The sequence below is a fragment of the Cariama cristata genome, unplaced genomic scaffold (assembly GCF_000690535.1).
Source record: "Cariama cristata isolate BGI_N322 unplaced genomic scaffold, ASM69053v1 scaffold18134, whole genome shotgun sequence".
Taxonomy (NCBI): Eukaryota; Metazoa; Chordata; class Aves; order Cariamiformes; family Cariamidae; genus Cariama; species Cariama cristata.
The window spans coordinates 10,920-24,634 of record NW_009613703.1 but is presented as its reverse complement, the minus strand read 5'-3'; the positions used below and the strand labels follow the sequence as shown (position 1 = coordinate 24,634).

General features: G+C 56.5%; 1 protein-coding gene across 1 annotated transcript in view; it reads right to left on the bottom strand.

Moving 5' to 3' along the window:
* The window catches only part of MYH7B (myosin, heavy chain 7B, cardiac muscle, beta), a 24,904-nt gene that overhangs the window by 953 nt on the left and 10,236 nt on the right, over positions 1-13,715 (bottom strand). Inside the window, 22 exon segments of the mRNA XM_009699126.1 lie at positions 196-300; positions 576-746; positions 917-1,042; positions 1,166-1,369; positions 1,462-1,654; positions 1,781-1,896; positions 2,197-2,321; positions 2,861-3,198; positions 3,391-3,587; positions 3,840-3,958; positions 4,448-4,574; positions 5,015-5,404; positions 6,022-6,112; positions 6,690-6,835; positions 7,172-7,348; positions 8,139-8,381; positions 8,961-9,216; positions 9,656-9,792; positions 10,310-10,433; positions 11,040-11,157; positions 11,644-11,731; positions 13,253-13,329. Coding sequence (XP_009697428.1) covers positions 196-300; positions 576-746; positions 917-1,042; positions 1,166-1,369; positions 1,462-1,654; positions 1,781-1,896; positions 2,197-2,321; positions 2,861-3,198; positions 3,391-3,587; positions 3,840-3,958; positions 4,448-4,574; positions 5,015-5,404; positions 6,022-6,112; positions 6,690-6,835; positions 7,172-7,348; positions 8,139-8,381; positions 8,961-9,216; positions 9,656-9,792; positions 10,310-10,433; positions 11,040-11,157; positions 11,644-11,731; positions 13,253-13,329 — 3,668 coding nt within the window.

Genomic DNA, 13,715 nt, shown 5'->3' with positions numbered 1-13,715 from the left:
GGACACAGAGCAGGGGGTGGATGTTGTGACAAGCAGAAGCCTGTCCCACCCTTGTGGGTCCCTGCACAGAGCCCAGAACAACTCCAGGCTGGGCTGGGCTCACGGGGGGGGGTTATTGGCTAATGCAAGAGGTTGAGCCCAAGGAGAGCTGGGCCAAGTCCTGCTGGGCTGGAGCTGTGAGTGGTGCTGCCGTACCTGGTAGCTCAGCTCCTTGATCCTCCGCTCGTACTTGCGAATGCCCTTCTGGGCTTCAGCCATCTTCTTCTGCTCCATATCCAGCTCCCCCTCCAGCTCCCGCACCTGCGGGTGGGTAGAGGCCAGCTCAGCACTCAGCTCCCTAGCACCAGTCCCAGCTGAGGCCAAGCCGCTTTCCCAGCTCAGAGAAGGCACAGCAGAGGCTAAGCCACCCCAAGCAAAGACTGGGAGCTAGGCCCAGGCTTGCAGGTCCTCAGGGACTGTCCCTTACTGCCCACGGTCCCTGGTGGCATAGCCTGGCCCCAGAGGGATGGGGCAGTGCTGGTGCCCCCCCAGAGCTCCCTGGGGACACAGCCAGGGGCCTGCCCCTGCCTTCTCACCCTGGCCTCCAGCTTCTGGATCTGCTTCTTGCCCCCCTTGAGAGCAATCTGCTCTGCTTCATCCAGGCGCATCTGCAGGTCCTTGATGGTCTGTTCCATGTTCTTCTTCATCCGCTCCAGGTGCGCACTCGTGTCCTGCTCCTTCTTCAGCTCCTCTGCCATCATGGCAGCCTGCAAGGCCAAGAGCAGAGAGGCATCACCACAAGGCCCGGCAGCCCTGCTAGACGCAGGGGCTCAAGGGAGAAGTCTGGAGGCTCTCCCCTCTTCTCCTACCCATCAGCCCCACAGGGTGCTGGGCACCCTTGCCAAACCATACAGCACAGTCCCCACCACGCTCTTACATCCGTGATCGCCTTCTTCGCCTTCTCCTCAGCGTTCCGTCATTCCTGCACCGCATCCTCCACCTCGCTGCTCAGCTGTGAGATGTCCGTCTCCAGCTTCTTCTTTTGGTTGATCAGGCCCGTGTTCTGCAGAGAGAGCAGGTTCAGTGCCACAGGGACCGGCCGTTCAACATGGCTGGTGGCCCCACTGCTGTACAGGCTCCTGGCTCTCCAGTGCCAGTGGAGATGCAGGACTTGGCGGTCCCTTACCTGGGAGTGGAGCAGGTTGACCCTCTCGGTGGCCTCCAGCAGCTCCTGCTCCGCCAGCTTCCTGCTCCGCTCTGCCTGCTCCAGCGCTGCCCGCAGCTCCTCCACCTCGGCCAGCAGCAGGTTGTTGCGGCGCTCCAGGGCGGCCGCCTGCTCTTTCAGGTCGTCGTTGTGGCGTTGAGTGTCATCCAACTCGATTTGCAGGTCCTGCCGGGCAGCACGGGGTCAGTGGGGACAGGAGGGAGCTGGGGCTGGCAGCAGGGACAGCACCGAATCTGTCCCACCCACGGCTGCCCAACCTTGATCTGGGCCTGGAGCTGGCGGCCCAGTTTCTGGAATTCGGCGGCCTGACGGTTGGCGTGGCTCAGTTGGATCTCCATCTCGTTCAGGTCTCCCTCCATCTTCTTCCTCAGCCGGACGGCCTCATTCTTGGCCCGGGCCTCTGCATCTAGCGTGGCCTGCATGGAGTCCATGGCGCGCTGGTGGTTGCGCCTGTGGGAGAGACGACACATCAACCCCATCTGCCTGGGGACACCCAGTCTGGGGCAGCCCTGTCAGGGCCATGGCGCCAGCTTTGCCCCCCAGTGATGGCCCAGCCTGTCTCCTCTCAGCACACACCTCAGGTTCTCAAACTCCTCATCCTTCTCCGCCAGCTTCCTGTCCACATCAGCCTTGATCTGGTTCAGCTCCAGCTGGATGCGCAGCGTCTTGCTCTCCTCATGTTCCAGGGCCCCCTAGAGACAGTGGCAGCCATGGGAAGGTGGCCCTTGCCGGGGGGGATCTCCCCAGTCACCCATCCTAGCCTGGGCTTGCCCCCACCCCAGCCCAGAGCTGTGGGGAGTGGAGCAGGTGGAGCCACCCCAGTGCCTTGCTGTGGTTGCACAACCCCCACGAGTAGGGTGCCCAGGGTCGCAGCCCGGCTCCGGGCCGTCACCCTGCCAGCACGGTGTTGGTTACTGCTCCAGCAGCACCCAACCCAGTGGCTCTTAAGGGTGGCAGGCACATAGAAGCAACAGTGGGAAACAGGGACCCACCTCAGCCTCCTCCAGAGCTGCCTGGATATCGCTCTTCTCACTCTCCAGGGCTTTCTTCAGCTTCTCCAGCTCATGGATGGTTTTGCCGCTCAGACTGATCTGGTCAGTCAGATCCGCAATCTCCTCTGGCAGGGATGGAAGGGCATTTGGTCAGGAAGGAGTTTGTGGGGCCCAGCCCCACGCAGGTGACTTCCCCATCGCCCTGCCCAGGCTCAGCTGATGTCTCCTCAGCCCCTTGGAGAGTAGCTGAGGTTGTGCTTGGGGACATCTTTGCAGTCTGGGTGAAGGAGAGGGCATGGGAGAGGCATTACGGACCCATGGAGACCTGCTTGTCCAAGAGTAACACTCCCAAGCCAGTGTCATGCCACAGCCATGGCACTCTCGGCAGCAAACCGTGCACCATTTGGAAGCAAGAGCCAAGTGACACCGCCTGTCTGCCCAGAGTGCTCCCAGCAAGAAGGCAGGACACATGCTGGCTTCCTGGCTGGGCTGCTGCGTCCCTCCAAGGGATGGGCCAGGCTTGGCTGAGCAGCAAGGTCTTCTCCCTGCCTACAAGGGACCCCCCCATCCCACCACATGGCTGAGGACAGGGCTGCCAGAGGCTGCCTGTGAGAGCAGGAGTCTGGGCAGAGAGTTCAAGGGGAGAGCTTGAGCCCAGTCCTACCCTGCAGATTCTTGTTCTCCCTCTTGAGGGTCTCCAGGTTGTCCAGGGACTCCTCGTAGGCATTCTTGAGCTTGAAGAGCTCTGTGCTCAGGCTGCGTGACTCCTTCTGCGATGCCTCCAGCTCTGCCTGGGTCTCCTCATACTTCTGCTTCCACTCGGCCAGGATCCTGTCAAAGTTGCGCTGCTTCTTGTCCAGGGCAGCGCAGGCCGAGTTGGCACGCTCCAGGTCCACCGAGAGGTCCTCGATCTCTGTCTGCAGCCGATGCTTGGTCTTTTCCAGCGAGGAGCACTTGGCGTGGGCAGCCTCCACTGCCTGCAGCCGGATCGCCAGCTTCTTCCTGCCAACGGCAGCAAGGGGTGAGAGCTCCAGCCCAAGTCTCATCCCACCCCACTGCTCTGAGGAGGGGAAGCCACAGCCCTGCCCAAAACAACCTCAAATCTGGGCAGTCTCACCCTGGGGTCTGGGAAAGCCCCATCGTTGAATGGAAATTTGCCACCTGCAAGGAACCACCTTCTGCCGTGAGACTTACTTGGCTTCCTCCAGCTCCTCCGTCCTCTGGATGGCATCCGTCTCATACTTGGTTCTCCACTGGGCAACTTCTGCATTGGCCTTGGACAAGTTCCTCTGGAGTTCACTCTTGGCCTCCACCTCCTCCTCGTACTGCTCCCGCAGCAGGTCACAGTCATGCCGGGAAGCTTGCAGGGCATGGGCCAGGGCGTTCTTGCTCTGAGGAAGGGAGAGCTTATGAGAGGAGCAGCTGGCCTCAGGCTCCAGGACACCAGCCATGGCACAGGGATTGGGGACAGCGGGAGGGAACTTCTCTTTTTCCCAGGTTTAGAGCTGCCCTTGGGGCTCCTATGTGCAGGGTATGTCCCACCTTCCCAGTCCAAGAATCTGGACCACTGCCACAGTGAGACACATGTCCCATTCCCTGAGATCTGTGCCACTCAGAGATCAGCCATGCCCTAGAAGCTTTACCTTGGTCTCTTCCTCCAGCTGCCTCTTGAGTTCCTCAATGTTCTGTGTGAATGAGGTCTTACCACGGCTCAGCTGGTTGATGAAGGACTCCTTCTCCTCCAGCAGCCGACTAAGTTCCCCTGGGTTCAAACAGAGCCAAAACAGTCACTTTGGGACCAAAGGGCTGCAATCTGCATTAGCTCATACTCTGCCAGAGCCTGTGCCTTTCAGCTGCATGGAGACCTCCAGCGATCCCAGCTGTATCCCTACCCAAGCAAGCTGGGGCCCATGGGCAGAGGTGCAAACAGCTAAACGTAAAGTATGCCAGCTAGGAAACCCCTCCTGCTGATGTCTGAGATCACAGCACATCCCCCAGCACAACCAGCATCACCACTGAGGTCCTCTTCCTTGCCAAGCTATACAGCACCTCTGCAAGGCCTGAGTGGAGGCACAACATGGACATCCCATTCCTCCCTACTCCAGATGCAGCTCCTGCTGTTATTTCCTTTTGGCCCATGGGAAAAGGAGGGCAGTCTGCCTGGCTGACCCGCGACTCCCTCACTCCGATGCCCCAGTGCAAGACCAGCCCCAAGGCAGCCACGCATCCTCTGGCTGCCACCCCCACCTACCGTTCTCGGTCTGCAGCCTGCCCCGCTGCGTGCTCACGTCGGTCAGTTGTCGCTGCAGCTCGTCCACTTTGGACTTGGCCTCGCTCAGCTGGTCCTCATAGGTGCGACACAGCTTCTCAGCATTGGCCTGCACGCACCAAGCAAAACCTGTGTCAGACCCAGCTCTGGCCAGCGAGTACCGGTCTCCTGGAAGGGGCTCAGCAAAACTGCATCACCCTGGGACCTCGCTGCCCTGCTCAGCTGATCCCATGGGCTCACAAGGCAGAGAGCAGGAACCTGCCAGAGCTCTTGTGTCTCTGCTAAGCTAACAGTGGCTCTCTGCAGTCAGTCTCCTGGGAAATGTCTTCCCAGATCCTCCAGACTTCACCAGGGCAAGCAAAGCATCCTGCAAGCGCTGCCATAGTGACATAGGGACAAGCTATACCTAGTGAAAAAAAGGGACTTGGCCATGGCAAAGAGCCACCCTGGACAACATCCCATGGACACAGCTGTGCTGAATACACCGCAAACAGTTGCACTGATGTTCACAGAAGAGAAGAACCTGCCCCGTACAGAACCAGTACCCACCTTGTTCTTGGTGAGGTATTCAATGTTGGATGACAGGTCATCCACCTCCATCTTCATCTCGCTCTTCTCCTTCTCCAGCTTCTGCTTGACGCGCTGCAGGTTGTCAATCTGCTCGCTCAGCTCTGCCACACTGTCTGCGTGATTCTTCCGCAGGGCAGCTGCCGTGGACTCGTGCTGCAGGGTTGCTTCCTCCAGGTCTCGCCGCAGCTTCAGGAATTCTGCTTCCCGCTTCTTGTTCATCTCCAGCTGCGTGGCCGTTGCCCCACCAGCCTCCTCCAGCCGCTCGCTCAGCTCCTCCAGCTCCCGTGACACTTCTGCCCGCTGCTTCTCCACCTTGGCTCTGGCGGCACGCTCAGCCTCCAGCTCCTCCTCCAGCTCCTCAATGCGAGCCTGGCAGAGACAGAATAAGGCAGATGCTTCAAGAACCAGGTGAAGCTCCAGCATCTTCGCTCTCCACAATTAAGCAAAGTGATTCTGATGCTGGGGAGCAGCAAGCCACCAGTCTGGAGCAAATGCTTGGGTTGTTTTGGGATTCTCGGGGGCAGGCATGCCTGGTGCTCCTTGGTAGAGTGTTTTGCAGAGCTCATGTTCCCCTCTGTACCCTGCCATTAGGATGCAGGCTGATACTAGCTTCTTTTCAGTGGGAACCTCCATGCAAACAGCCTGAATCTGGGGGCCTGTCCCTGATAGGAAAAAGCCCAACATACTAGATCTGGATCTTCAGAGTCCAGGCACCGGATTTAAGGTTTTAGTCTGGACAGAACTACATCCTAGAAGCTGTTCCTCATGCTGGTGCTAGCATTCAGCTCAATAGTTCATTCTTCAATTTTCAGTCCAGCACATTTTGGCAGAGGGCTTTGTTTCTGCTAACGATGCCAGCTTTTTTCATCACTCTTCTGCCAAGGAGAAGCCCCTGTGCTCAGAGAGGGACTGGAGATTCCCTAGCACATTCCATCTGATGGAAATTTAGGACTCCTGGGCTGTGAGAAGAGTTCTTCCCGCCATACCTGGAGCTCCTTGATCTTCTTCTGCAGCTGGGCCTCAGTCACTTGCCCATCTTCAATCCTTGAATTCAGTTGACTCATTTCAAAGTCTTTCCTGTACAGAAAGAAGGCAGAGCCTCTGGTCAGACAAACACCATCCTGCCAAGTCCCTCTGGCTCCTGAAGCCAGAGGAAGATTGTTCCCTGCACTGTAACACCCAGGTCCAGAGGACAAATGAACCCACCCAGGGAAGGGACTGCAGGGGTAAGAAACAGTGCACGGATGGCTCAGAGGGAAGGCTGGCCAAACTGGCAGACAACCTGGCTCTGAGGTTTCCCCTACGAGGTCCCTAGGTGTTGTTCTCCAGTTCCCCAGTAAGAATGGGACATGAGTGATGAAGTCTGTACTTGCAGCTGAGGTCCCAGCTCTGCGTGAGGATCCTGCCAGGCAAGTCTCTCCTCTCCAACCCCAAGGTCTATGGCACCCTGATCTATTAGTCTGTGTAGCTGACTCAGCACCTCTGCATAGTGCCCAGGAAAACTAAGCCCTCATTTTGCCTGGACTGATCATACCAGCAGTGCTCAAAGCCACATCCCAGCAGCCCCTGCAGAGGCCACACGTCCACTTGATTTCGAGGTGGGCACTGGCCTGGCAGAGTAAGCGTACAGCCCCGGCACATATCACACACTCACTTTTTGAGTTTCTCCTCCAGCTGCTGTTTGTCATTCTCCAGATCCATTACAGACTCTTGTGTCAACTTCAGGTCTCCTTCAAGCTTCCTCTTTGCTCTTTCCAGGTCCATGCGGATTTTCTTTTCTTGTTCAAGAGAGCTTTCCAGCTGGAGAATGAAGAGGGAGGGAAAGGACCCCCTGTAGCCCCCACCTACCCCACGTACGTTGCTGTGGGAACTTCACCCAGCCCTGAGAGCCAGAGCTGTTTCCTAGCTGGTCTCCAGTCCCACTCCCTCAGCCCAGGACTGCTCTCCATGAGGTACTCTAGACCACCTCTTGGTTCAGGGCCATTTTGTCAATGGGGTTATTCATCACCTGGCCATCTTAAATGGGGATCTGATAATGATCCCACCCTTCAGATGGCACTCAGGGACAGCCTTTGGGCTCTCCTGGAGGTGTGACTCAAACCTCTCCCACTTCACTGTCACTGGCCTATGACTCACATCATCCACTTGCTGCTCCAGTTTGACCTTGGCTTTGGTCAGCGTGTTGACCTTGTCTTCCTCAGCCTGCAGGTCATCCAGGGCCTGCTGATGGGCTTCTTGCAGTGCTTTCTTTTCTTTCGTCAGCTTGGCAATGATCTCATCCAGCGCAGCCATCTCTTCAATCAGGTTTTTAACCTAGACCAGTGAGGTCAAAAATTGAGTGCATCTTCTCAGAGAGAGGGGTTGCAAAGCTAATACAGCAGCCTGATCCACGAATCATAGAACAGAATCATAGAATCATTATGGTTGGAAGTGACCTCAAAGATCAAGTCCAACCATCTACCTAACACCACCATGCCCACTAAACCCACTAAACCGTGTCTTGAAGCACCATATCTAAATGTTTTTTGAACACCTCCAGGGATGGAGAGTCCAGCACCTCCCTGGGGAGCCCGTTCCAATGCTTAACAACTCTAACAGCGAAGAAGTTCTTCCTAATATCCAACCTGAACCTCCCCTGGCGCAGCTTGAGACCGTTTCCTCTTGTCCTATTGCTAGTTACCAGGGAGAAACCACCTACCCCCACCTGGCTACAACCTCCTTTCAGGTCGTTGTAGAGGGCGATAAGGTCTCCCCTCAACCTCCTCTTCTCCAGGCTGAACATGAAAGGCAGGAGTCCATGATCAACAGCAGCTTGGCACCACAGCAGCAGCCAGCCCCTCTCCCCTTGGCCTTGCTGGTTCCACCAGGTGGTTTGTCAACGCCCCAAATCACTTGCCATTGCACAGACCCGTTTGCCCACACCACTCCTGTCCAATGAGGCAGGACACCAGAGGGTTTTGCCCTCTCCCACACCTCTTTGCACTCTGCCCTGCCCCAGCTCCCACACACCAGCAGCCTTGTCCCTGCCGTTTCTCTTCGGTGCCCCCACAAGCACTGAGGCTCCAGGGCAATGAGGCTGTACTCTGCAGGGAGAGTCAGTTACCTTGTTCTCCGTGGCATGTTTCTCCTTCTCCACCTTGGCCAGTGTGATCTCTAGGTCATCAATGTCCTTCTTCAGTTCTGCACACTCATCCTCCAGCTTGCGTCTCTTGGCGGTGAGGTCTGAGTTCAACTCCTCCTCATCCTCCAGACGTTCTTGCAGCTCTTTCACCTTGGCCTCCAGTTGAATCTTGGACTTGATCAGCAGGTCACAGCGTTCCTCTGCATCTGCCAGGTTGTCTTGCTCCTGGAACAGGCAGAGCAGAGCCAGTGCTCACCCACTGCCCCAAGAGCATACCAGCAGGCTCTCAGCCATGCCATCCTGGCCCAGAGCTGAAGCTCTCCTTGTGGCAGGGGCAGAGCAAGCCCCAGGTGCTCAGGTGTACAAAACCAGACAGCTCCAGCCACTGCCCATTTCCAAAGTCCATGGAACAACCACTAACACTAACCAGGGCTTAAGAGATAACAGCAACTAAATCTTTCCAGAGGAAGGAAACACTGGACTGACACTTTTTGGCACAGAATCAGCACAGATTAGCCACAGTTTGGCGAGCGAACATTGCCGTCCTTCCTACCTCCTTGTGAAGAGGTCACCCTTTCCAGAGCTAGGGGACCATGAATCCCCGTGGCAGCCCTGAGATGGCAAGTCTGTGACATTGCTTCAGGTTTGCACTGAGTCTAATGTTGCATTTCAAACAGATTGGGGCAAAGAGGGGGTCTCAGAACTGCAAGAGGCTGAAGGAGGGATCTAGCACACTCTGCTCCTTCTTCTACCCATGGACCCTGCACTATCTTTACATTTCCAGAGAGATGGTAAGGCACTCACTGCCTGCAGCTGGAGAGCCAGGTCATTCTTCTCCTGGATCATGGAGACCTGCTTCTCTTCCAGCTCCTTCCTCTTAGCCTCTGACTTCTCCAGAGCCTCTTTTAGCTTCTGGAATTCTTCCTTCAGGGTGGACATTTCCTTCTCAGTCTGAGCAGACTTGAGTAAAGGCTTGATCTTGAAGAACAGCTTCATCCAGGACCAGTTCTTGACAGCATTGAAGGCCCGGATGTTCCACTGGATGGTATAGAGGGCTTCCCTGGAGGGATACAAGCACAGCATCATCATGGGTGCAGATTCCCCACATCCCATCCTCACTGCAGCAGGCTTTTGCAGGCCTGGACATGGCTGAACTCTCCACCAGCTGGACAAATGGCAGTATGTTGAATGAATGGCCCATTGTCTGCACACTGTAATGGCCCTCGTGGGATGGGTGCTGTGGCCTGGATTTCAGGTCTCTTCACTCTGCATCCCTCTGAATCTTCCAGTGGAAACCAAAGGCTCCCCCCACCTAGATACACTGACCCTCCCTACCAGGCTCATGCCAGACCTCTTACAGGTCTGTCTCCACCCCTTCAGGACAGGGCCTTACCCGACCACTGCCAGCCACAGACAAGCCCCACAGGTCAAATCCACTGAAATGTGCAGAAGGAACAAGGAAACACAAAGTTCTGCCTCTTCCCCCTCGACAACTCTACCTCCTGCTGATGATCTTCTGATACTCAATACGCATGAGGTGCCCACGAATTCTGGCCTGCAGCATGGTCAGGATCTTGGCCAGACGCTCATCTCGCATCTCCTCCAGCAGGCCCAGCAAACCAGCCTTGAAAAACACCTGCAAGCAAGAGAGGGAGAGCAGAGTCAAGAGCAGAAAGGACAGAAGGCTCAGGGGTAACATAACCTGCCAGGCAGATCTGGGCTACACGCGGCCCAAAGCAGGGACACACAGAGCAGTGAGAGATACACATTGTAGGTTTAGGTGCCCTCCCTGCACGGGCACCCACCCACGCTCTGCCCTGGTGGGAGGTGAACCCACAGAAGGCACAGGCACAGCTGGGCACCAGATCTCCCTGCCCTGAGCACATCGCATTCCCCAGCGGGGGCTAGCTGCTGTGTTGGGTGGTGTGAGGTCAGGCAGCAGTGACCTTCTGCTCAGACCTGTTTCTTCCCAGCCTGCATCTTCCTCTGCCCTCCTCAATCCCTTCAAGGGCCACACGCAACCTGCAGAGCACAGGGCTTCAGCAGGGCTGTGGCCAGGCACAGAGCAAGCCGGGCACGGAGAGCAAAACTGGGATTGCAGAGAGACAGGAGGGGCAATGTCTCCCTCCCAAGGACCAGCTGCCTGGTCTCACCTTGGTGTGACCAAACTTGTACTGTGAGTGGTCCAGTTCCAGGGAGCTCAGCAGCTTCTCTGTGGCCTTTCTGCTGTCCACAAACTTGTCATCTGGAATGGCTGCTGGATTCAGGATACGGTAGCTGCAGGGACAAAGCAGAGGGAGGACATGCAAGAGAACCCCAGCACAGAGTCGATGGTTCCACCATCATCCCTGAACCCCAGTCAGGCCAGTTCCGCCTGGAAGCATGGCACTGCAGCACAGGTTGGAGCCATGTATGAACCAGGAGCTCCAGGGTATGGGCTCTTCTGCAGAGCAGACACCAGGGAACGCTGCAAGATCTTAGTCCCTGAGCACAAGGAAGACTATGCAGGAGGAAGCCCTTGGTCACACCCAGGCCAAGCAGGGTGGATGAGACCAGATGGAGAATGGTGAGGACTGCAAGGGCAGAGAGAAATCTGAGCCAGGATGGGAGAACCTGAGCCTTGCCACCATCCACCTGCCCTAGCCCTGCATACAGCATCTCAAACATCACCAGCCCTGCTGTCTCATCACGTCTGGCACCAAACTACTCATGACTGGCACCACAGAGCCAGCAGCAGAGCTATCCCAAACCGCACAGGCACTGGGCATATTGTGGTGGTTCAGACCAGCCCTGGACAAGCTGGGGAGCAGGACAGAGCCAGGGCAAGTCTGTCTCCCCTCAGAACATGTGTGGGTTGCTGGGCAAGGAAGAAGAGGGAGTTACCGCTGCTTGAAGTCTGCATAGAGGATCCTGTTGGGGAATCCCTTACGGCAGATGCGGATGCCTTCAAGGACACCGTTACACCGCAGCTGGTGCAGCACCAGGAAGGAATCCATGGCTCCTATGGATGAGAACAAAGATGGAGCAGACACTCAGCCCAAGAGGACAGGGGAAATGGAGCTGCACATGGGCCTGAACTCTGGAAACAGCCCGTGGTTTTGAACACGGGTGTTAACCTGTCCTGTAGGCCTATGCTGAGCACCAGTGCTGCAGCCTGGGCCTTGGATGGTGCAATTCAGCCTGAAAGACTCATCCGTGCCTGCTGTTATACACAAGTGCAAGACAGCCCAACCATCAATGCACAACCACAATGGGAGCCTGGCAAAACTCATTCTCTCTAGTAGAGGAGATTGGCGTGGGTCACAGGGGTTTACACACTATTGGCATGGGTCACAGGGGTTTCCACACTGAGATGGGGCCAGGTGTCAGTGGCAGGAGAACCACTGCAAGAAAAGGGTTGGGGAGAAGGTGGGTGTGAGAGTCCCTGCCAGCTCCCACATGTGGATGTCACCCAAGGGAACTGCCTACTGTCTCGGTCCATGCATACCTGGGGTCTTTGTCTCATTGGGGATGATGCAGCGGACAAAGTGGGGCTGAGTGGAGCGCAAGTTGGTCATCAGCTTGTTGAGATTCTCCTGTAGGGCAGACACAGGGGATGAGACATGAGGGAACAGCTCTGCTCCCCTACAACACTTCTCTCCAGCCCCTTCACCCCACAGGCAGGGAGAGAGCAGACACTGAGACCCCCTTACCACTCTTCATGAGACAGGGGGAATTTCCTCCTGTTTGGCTGCTCTCTGTGCTATCCTGCCAATGGGACATCCCCAGCCCCGTGGCAGGACCACTGCCTTCTGCCAGGGTGGGAGCAATGGCAGAGGGGACCGGGCTGGCAGACATGCCAAACAGCACCCGCAGGTTTTGCTATGCCAGAGTGAGGAGTCAGATGCTTCCCGAGTATTTGTAGGTAATTTTTTGTTGCAGGGGAGAGCCAGGACCACAGGACTGAGCATACTGCTGGCATACAGCCCAGTTGGTGCCCATCAGCCCTGTGCTCAGCACCCTGCCAATCTAGTGCTGGCATCCACACTGGCTGCAGTCCTCATCTCATCAGGTTTCCCCTGCACCTCCACAGTGCTGCCCATGCCCTTCGGCCGTGACGGGGCCCTGCCGATCCAGCCTGGGCCTCCTTTTCTCTCCAAGGCAGGGCTCAAGCCAAGACATGGCCCTGCCTTTTCTGGTGGGAAAAGCATCTGCACCCTCGATCTTTCCAGGCTGCCTTCCCCTGCTTGTACAGGCTCAGCTTGTCCAGGACCACCCTGGGGAAGGGAATGCCTTCCCACAGCTCCATGTCATCATGGGGCAACCTCTTGCCACAGACACCTTTCCCCAAGGCCTGTTACTTGTCCAGGAGGGACAAAGTCACACGTCTCCCTGAACGGGGTCTCTGACACAAGCGCTGCCCTCTTTGAGCACCCTGTCACTGCAAGGCTGTCATGGCAGGACACAGCTTTGGGCTCACACACCCCTCTGTGCTGTTTTCCAGTTGCTTAAGCTCTGGGATGGACAAATAACTCCTGTGGTGAGCATAGGAACGGGGCGGGGGGTGTTATCCTGAGCTGTAAAATAGCTCAGGTCATCTCCCTGGACAGGACAGCAGAGAGCTGCCTGCTCAGAGACCTGTAAGATCCTCCTCCATTTTCTTCTGCCCAAAGGCTGTCCTTCCCGCTGACAAGAATGAGGAGAGAAGTAGCACAGACTTAAAGTGATGTTCATGTAATACATTATCTAAACATCACTACAAGTCTTAACTGCCGCTCTCTCAAAGGCGAAGGAGCTGCCGAGCAGCACAAGCATCACGCGGGCAGAAGCAGCACAAACCCCAGCTCAAAGGGAGCCCTTGCTCTCCCAGCCTGGAGCCTCGTGTCCTTCCCTAGCAGCACGGGGACAGGGCTGGGACTCTGCCAGGCACAGACCCCTTGCCCAAGGATGAGAGGATGTTTTTGCCTAGTGGTGGTCCTTCAGGAGCTCTGGTGGTCCTTCAGGCTCCAGGAGCTCATGTGTAAGATACCCCAGAGTCCTGGCAGGGAAGTGGGAATGATACTGGGACACTCAGAGCACGCTTCCCTCATGGCCTTGGATGAGGGGCTGGCTCTTACCTTGTGCAGCTGCGACACTGTTTGGAAAGAAGCTGCCTTTTTACGTTTCTCCTTGGTCCCTGGCTTGTGAGATTCCTCTGTTGGGTTAAAATATTGATTAATTCCATCAGCAAAACATCTACTTGGCTTGGAGAACTCAGGAGCACCCCCAAACACCCCTGAAATGCCTACAGCCCCTGCTCTCTGTAAAGCAGAGGTGGTAGTGCCCTGCTGCAGAACAAAGCCACAGACCACCAAAAACTTCTCCCACCGCACCCAACTCTAGGTGTTGCTCCTCAGCTCTTGGTAAGAAGAGACCCCTTCACACATTCCAAGTCACAGGGCCACCAGGACAGCTCTACAGCACTGCACAAGCTCAGCCTGGTCCTAACCACCCACCTAAAGCCCCTAGGCCAGCACTGCATGTCCAGAGTACCCACCTACCCAGGTCAGAGAGGTTTTTAGGGATCAACGTGGGTCTTCC